Genomic DNA, 8,142 nt, shown 5'->3' on the forward strand with positions numbered 1-8,142 from the left:
AAAAACTTTTCGAAAAAAAAAAAAAAAAACTCAATAGAGATTTACAAATAAAAGATTCTGAAATTCCATCCACTTGTATTATATATACATGAATGAATAGCTTTTTGTACAAGTTTAATAACATGGTTGAATTATAATTTCTTATTATGATAGTTGGCTCAGCAACGTACACGGTGTTGACTCAAAAGCTCATTATGCTTAAAAAATAAAATGCTTTAATATTAAAATTTAAAACCCCCCAAACTTTGTTATATTTAATTTTGATTTATTACCAGCAAAGTAATGATGTATAAGACTGTGTTTCGTTTTAAAAATAAAATATAAAAAATAAAGATATAAAAATTAATATTTTTATATTTTGTTTTGTGATAAATTAGAATAAATTATCAAAGTTGAATTTATTTTATTTTTTTATTTAAAAAATTTAAAAAATTAATAATAAAAATTTAATAAAAAATAAATTATATTTTTTATTAATATTTTTATAACTTTTTGTCGGAATAAACACAAAATACATTAATTTAATTTAATATTTATGAATATATCTCATCTATTAAATATAATTTTATGTCTTTATTTTTTTTATTTCAGTGTTGTGTGCTTATAACCAAACACAGCCTATATGTCTTGTTTCGAAGGTGCATCAAATTTAAATTTTAGCTGTAACTAAAAAATGGTTATATAGAATCCATATGAAATGGAAAGGGGTGTGTATGTGTTACCGGTGTAACTTGAAAAAAAAAAAAGAATTAAAATAAAAGAGAGAGAGAGAGAAAAAAAAAATCCTTAAAGTACATGCTTTCTTGGGATTCCTCAACTTATTTATATTATTAGTCTCATAGTAACACAAAAATCACTGCCATTACAATGGTACATACACAAAATGGCTAATGATCGAGTCTTCAAACTAATACCTCGTTTAAGATTACAGCACCTGAGGAAAAAGTTAAAAAGCAATGAAAGATATATTCTTCTTTTTTTTCCCCTTTTCTAATTCTTCTTTTCCTTTTGCTTTTAAAAGCAAAATATTACTATATATATATGATGCGATCGATGCATGCAACATATATATAATGAACGATAAGAGAAGTCGTCAAATTAGGGTTTGTTGTGGCCACCGCCATGAAAGTGCAATAAAGGGATAAAGAACCTTTATATTCTCAAGCACAAGAGGGTGGAATATTTGAAATTCCTTGTCTTTGTAATTCAGTTAGAACACTGTCAAGTGCTGGAGCTTTAAGTCCAAGAGGTAGTGGCTGCCATGGCTTTGATAGAACATCTCCAATAGCTGCATCTATGCTCTCCTTTGACTGCCCATATATAATAATAAAAAACTGAATTATAAAATCAGGTACATTGTTCTTCCATATATGAATTTAATTGGTCTCCCTTTTAATATTTCAATAGGCCTGAAAAGTAATTTTATTTTGATAAAAATTGGAAACCAACTTTTTTTTTAACAAAATCAGTCAATGCCTATCTTGTTTTTTAGATTTATCTTTTTCCTTTTAACATATGTATATTCCCTACTTTGTTTGGTGATTGTTAGTTAAAATAAGATTGGTTTCCTAATAAAATGTTTTAACTTTTAATAACATAATATATGATTGATGTGTTCTTTTAATAATAACAATGCAAAGCAATTAAATCCATATATATTTTCATGTTGTTAATAGTTCGTCGTGTTTAGTTATTTGTTAAAGCAATAATGTAAAACAAAGCAATTTATGGATCCTCACATGAAGTAGAAAAATATTACTTCCTAAATTATGCATTTTGACAATTGAGAGTGATATTTTGGTTAAAATATATCTGAATAGTACTAATTAAGTTTGCAAAACACATTTCAGTATAGGATGATATTATTAGAAGACTAGTAAGATTTATCGTTTTTGTCTAGTAATTAGTTAATAATATTTAAAAATAAGGATTAAAAATATGTTGTTACACTAATAAATTAAAAGTACTGCAATACTAGCAAAAAGTTTTAGAGTCTCTCATTCAATACTACTCGTACAATTTTTTTTATCAATTAAGGCTAATTAAATTAATCTAACATCAACAGACACTATTTTTATTATTCTCATTTATCCATTTATTCAAGTTTTTATTGTTTAATTTAATTGGAAACTTAGATATGTAGCATTTGGTGTAATTTTATTGCATTATTAGACAAGTGTGAAAAATGTTTGCGTGTGTTGGAAGGAAGAAAAGGGAGAGTAATGAAATGAAGTTTACCGGATGGAAGTCAATGATGGGGTTTGGGTTGGGGCTGGAGAGGCCGTTAATGGGAGGATCTGCTGCTTTGTACATAACATGTGGATGTGGTGATGTTGCTGGAATACTGCCTGCCACACCTCCTGATCCATATTTCTGCATCATTTTTTTTGTGTTTCCTCTTTAGTTAGTTACAAAATAATAGAAATATTTAAAGATTATCAAAATTTATTATTTTTTATTAATATTTGACTAATTTTAAATACTAAAATTAAATTCTAAATGTTAAATTTCAATAATATAAAAATAAAATATTAACCGAAATATTATTAATTAATATTAATAAAATATGTTGGTGTTTAGCATTTCTTATGATAAGAATAAATTTAAAAAGCTTTCAAAATATAGATAACAATGGATCAAGATTTCAAATAATGTACAGTTTTAAAATGTTTTAGATTTACAATTTTTTTGTTTGCTAATTTCAAATTAAACATGTCTCTTGTGTCACGAGACAATACCGAAGTGTAATAACTTTTGTTTGTGTTTGTGAGTAGGTAAATATGGCAAGAATTGTATACGATATATATAAATATATGATATTGTTTTGGTAAGGGGGAATAATAATAATCTAAAGGACAAAGAGAGAAGACAACATGGGTGGTTCCAAAATAGTAAGGTAAACGAACAGTTACCCTTGTTGTCAGAGGCTGTGGAAAACACGGTGATCCTGGGGTTAGCATGTTTTGAGCCTGCATGAAAAAAAAATATACTTTTTTTTTTCAGAAAAAGAAACTAAGAAAGCAACATGATGAGTTATTCTTGAGATTCAAATTTTCATTCTAACTTTAGTATAAAACAAACAAAACACTATCAATGATCGAGAACTACACATTTCCAAATTATTATATAACTGGAACAAAATTATTAAAGAAAGTTTAAGCTTTATAAGTACTAGCTAGCTACAAGGTTATTAAATTAATCAAACAACGTATCAAATTAATATTTGATCATTACTCACATAAAAATATTTTTGTACAAAAATAATAATTAAACATTTTAAATAAAATTAATATATTTAACTAATTTATTTAACAAAACGTGTTAACATTCTAATAATATCATTTTCAGATAAAAATATCTTCAAAAATAGCTACCTAATACCATGCATGGTTTTGAATTCTGGTTTGCATCTACAGACTACAATGAAGATGCATTCTACATGTGCATTGCAATAATTTCAATAATCACATGCATATGTTTTCTACTAAATTTTTTTCATAATTTTTCACATCAAAGCACAACTATATATAATTCTTGTTACCAACATGCAACCACAGTTTAAACCAGGAAAATCAACAAATTATGAGTTGGAAGCTTAAAGGAGTTAGTTTAGAGCGTTAACTAGTTGGTGGTGAGGATGCCAGAACGGGAGAGCAACAGGTTGCACCCACGGCCGCGACAGTGAATGAGTCGGAGTGTGTATAAAAGATTGGTCCATGGAGGGATGACCCCATACATGTAATGGTCTAAAATGGTGCATTAAAGTGATTGGAGGGAAACCCATGGTAGGTGCTACCCATGGGCTACTCATATCTCTCTTCCCTGCTATACCTCCTCCATACATTTGTCTCCTTTGATTCCAATTTGCTGCTTCAGCTTCACGCGCTAGTAAATGTTTCCTATGGGACCTATATTTCTGCATTAAAACAAATCATATTGTTCTCTATCACAAAATCCTACACCTTTTCTTTAAACTATTAAGTTACATAATCCATGAAGCAATTAAATTGTAATCTAACTATTTTTAACTACTAATTTTAAATAAAGACAACTTTCAAAAGATTTCTATCCATGTATATATTTTGGTGGAAGTTGGCAGTTAGCATATAAACAATGGGGTGTCATGCCTCACAATGAAAAAAACATTCAAACTAAGTTGTAAATGTAAATAGTGGTTTTCAGTTAATAAAATATTTTATATCAAATTTAATATTAAAATAATTTAAGTAGTTAATATTAAATTAAAAAATAAATATTTAAACAGTATAAATAATGAATTTAATATTTTAAATTGTACATTTAAATAATTTAGAATGAAAGATTAAAAAATAATAAAATTTACTTGAAATAATATACTTTTAAACTCATTTGTAAAAAAAACATGTACCTAGTGCGTACTAAATCCGAGTACATTGACAAAAAAAAAAACATACTGGTGCAAAATAAATTTAAAAAGTTTTGAAAAAGGTAAAAGCTTGTAAAATGATACTTAATAGTCGATAATTAAAAAATTTATAATTTTAATAATTTAATTAAATTTATTAAATAAACGCAATGATTCTCAAATATCAATTTTTTTAGATTTCCAACTTTGATAATATATATACTAATATGAGTAAAGACTAAAGCAAAAGGTGAAATATAATTTTTTTTTCTTGTTAATTATATATATATATGTCTTATATTTTTTTATTTTTTTAGTTTATATAAATTATTTTGTACATTTATGAAAAATAATTTAATTTTCATATAATAAATACATTTACATAGAAAAATATATTAGACAACTTGTTTTATAGATTAAGATTTATATATACTTGGTACTAAAAAAATCTTCTTTACTCACATATAAACTCTATTATCAAAATTCAATTAAGTTATCATTTTTTAAAAGTAATTTAACAAACTCTGTTATTATCTACTAAAATCAAACATAGGAGAGAGATCTGGAGAAGAGTGAATTCATATAAAAACAAAGTGCATAAATTTAACCCATTATATTTTATATAAAAATGACAGTAATTTTTTTTAGCCCTAACAATTTATTATTATTACAAATAGTTCTCTTAATCTATTTTGTCTAAATTACCATAATATCATCGTAGTATTATCAACCATATATGATTAATAGTAATCTAACTTTTTACTTCTATTAACACCGATTATGCTTTTTCCAGAAAAGAAGTTTTAACTACTGAAATAATACATGTGTTTAATTTTTTTCAGACTAATATAAATTAAAAAAACATAAGAATAAAAAAAATAAAACTAATGTTATAGTTAAAAATTAATGTGATGTATACAATTTTTTTCCATAAAAATTGATAAAACTTTTTCTTTGAAAAATCTAAAAGTTTGAATACTAAAACTAGAAAGAGGAAAAATATCCTACCATTAAATTACGAAAATATTTTTTTATCGAAGATTATATAGATATTAAATTGAAAGAAATAGAAAGAATATTATTATTAGTTACCTGAAGGTGACTTGCAATGTTATGGCGAGTGAGGCAATCAATTCCCATAATCTCCAAAATCCTAGAAGGTACTGCCTTATCCACTCCAAGTTGTTCCACGGCTTGTACAAATCTCCTATGTAATTCTGGGGTCCAATCCACCTATACATTCACACACCCCAAGAGATAACACAACAACATCAATAATAATATTCCTTCTCCACCAAATACTTTTTCAAATCAAATTTCTTAGGTCAATGAAAGGTTTTATCATATCTCAATTTATTTTATAATTATTTATTTATTTTTATAAAACTCTCTCTCTTTCTTCTCTCTATACAACTTATAGAACCCGTGAGTTTTTTTTCAACTTTGTAGACAACATAATTGAGACAAAGAGATAGACTCAGAAAAACATTATGGATATATAAACTTGCTTTGACATATTAACATGGATATAAACTTCAATGAAAATCTAAACTTCTTAATTAATGAAGTAAAAGAAACATTACCAGTAAATTTAATAAAAATTAAATAAAAAATAATTTTTGTGAAAAAATTGAATTTAGAAAATAAACTAAGAATAATTTTTATTAGCAACTCTAATTATATTGGTAAAATAATTTATAAATATAAATAATGGCATACATGTTCTCTGTAAGAATCATTTTCTAGTTCTTCTAAGAAGATTAACTTTAAAGTTGTGGTATTTTTAAGATAATAAATTTAGTGGGCATTTTACTTTGTTTAGAAAAACAAGTTATAATTAATTTGAAAATAAAGTAAGGAAGTATGTAGGTTGTACCTTGACTTTTCTAATCTTGGCTTGAGGATTATTACTCTTGGATTGAGACGATGGTTTTCTTCCTTTTCCAGCATTCTTCGTAGGAGGATTCACAACTACAGACTCCTCATTCTTATTGGAAGCAAGTTTATTGTGAATTGAAGATTGATCTGCCGCTGCCTTAGGGTTGTCAAAAAATTGGGCAAAGACATCAGCCTCCATCTCCAAATCTGGCAACACATCGCTTTCCATGTTGATGCCGACGAAGAGGTCATCAAAATTGATGCTTTCCAACAAGCTTCCTTCAGACAGTTCGCCAAATCCATCGTCTTTTGATGACACCCCAATCGACTTGAAGCTCTCCATTCTTTCATCTCTTCTTGTACTCCCCACAGGAGGTGATGACACACCAAGCATTAATCAAAGATTTATTTTTCTATATACATAATACCGTATTCACAAAAATAAATATATGAAAATCTCATCAAAAATTAATTGCTTCATACCACGTGTCTTATGGTGCATGAAAATTTGATAATATAGTCAAGGGATCTAGAGAGTACTTAGATGTGAGTTTGGTTTTTACACCAAAAGGGTTACTTTGCTTATGGCATGTGAATATGAAGAGTTGATGTTCTCTTCAAATAATATAGGGCATTTTATGTTGCCTTCTATTGAAGTAGTGGCGATAGAAGAGTGTGTCTGAGAGAGAGAACCAAATTGTTTCTCAGCCACAACTTTAAATTGGTAGTGTATTTTTGTTTTCATTTTTCTTGGAAAATAGACATTTTGTTTTCATGTATTTCCTTTTGGGAGTATGTGCTACTTGCAAGTTACAATGTTAGTCTTGAGTCTATTTAATTTCATTTTAGTATTTGTGTATCACCTTTTTTTCTAATTTGAATAGTCATGGTTTTGTTTTTTAAATGTATCAAAAAAAAATTTTTTCTAGAAAAGTTATGATTGTGATCAGAAATGCTCGTGACCTTTTTGTAATTATTATAGTATAAATTTGTAATGGATATGCGCAAGAGAGAGGAAGAGAATTAGCAGCGATCCAGTCATGAATGAAAGGGATACATTGCATCATGCCATTATGTAGGTATTCATGCTGATGTTGGTCAGAGTGCAAAATTGACCTGTATGGATCTTCCCCCATGGATAGCAACTTACTAATTTCTATTTTTCATCATAATCATAATAATAATCACATAAGAGTGAAGCAAAATTGGGAGATATAGATATATACTATCTCCATTCCAAAGAAAATCAAATAATAAGTAAACCATGAAAAATGACAAAGTAAGAATTTGGTCTCTAATCATCATCATTATTAAATTAAGATGATAGTTTTATACATAATTTAATTATAAAATCAACAATGCCTAAATTCTCAATTTTTTTTATTTGACAAATTTTCTTATGTTTTCAAAAAATTAGACAAAAAAAATTATTCTTGAAAGATCAAAATAACAAAAATGGCTATAAAAAATTAAAAATTATGGCAAAAAAATATTGGATATATGTTTAAAAAAGAATTACAAAAATTGGATTTTTTGATGATTTTTTAAATGGGATTACAAAATAAAACAATTTTATTTTTAAATTTTTGTAATTTGACGAAAAGTAATTTTTTTATGCAATTTGTTTTTGGTGAATGGTCCAAATTTAAAAAAAATATAAAAAAATAAAGAAAAACTAAAAAACGAATGTACACGTTCTATATAATTATCTAAATATTCTCATTAAAATTAAGATAACATACAAAAGTTATTTGTCAAATATAAAAATTTATTTGAAGCTTGTAGAAAAAAAAAATCTTTGGTTTAATCTTAGAGAAATGTTGGATAGTCATCAGAATTTATTATTTTGTTATCAGTTAATCATTAATATTTAAAAATAT

General features: G+C 26.2%; 1 protein-coding gene across 2 annotated transcripts; it reads right to left on the reverse strand.

Moving 5' to 3' along the window:
* Positions 1–782: 782 nt before the first annotated feature.
* LOC107478089 (transcription activator GLK1) lies at positions 783–6,971 on the reverse strand. Of its 2 annotated transcripts, XM_016098209.3 has the most exons (7): positions 6,746–6,971; positions 6,261–6,615; positions 5,477–5,617; positions 3,623–3,916; positions 2,913–2,969; positions 2,239–2,373; positions 783–1,310 (listed from the first exon to the last, which is right to left on the reverse strand). In XM_016098209.3, the coding sequence occupies exons 2-7, from the start codon at positions 6,603–6,605 to the stop codon at positions 1,161–1,163; spliced, it is 1,122 nt and encodes a 373-aa protein (XP_015953695.1). In that variant the 5' UTR covers positions 6,606–6,615; positions 6,746–6,971; the 3' UTR covers positions 783–1,160. The 2 variants fall into 2 exon arrangements, with proteins under 2 accessions (XP_015953695.1, XP_015953694.1); XM_016098208.3 differs by having other exon boundaries at positions 6,261–6,971.
* Between the last annotated feature and the right edge of the window lie 1,171 nt (positions 6,972–8,142).

Source organism: Arachis duranensis, chromosome 3 (genome assembly GCF_000817695.3).
Source record: "Arachis duranensis cultivar V14167 chromosome 3, aradu.V14167.gnm2.J7QH, whole genome shotgun sequence".
In the NCBI taxonomy this organism is placed as follows: Eukaryota; Viridiplantae; Streptophyta; class Magnoliopsida; order Fabales; family Fabaceae; genus Arachis; species Arachis duranensis.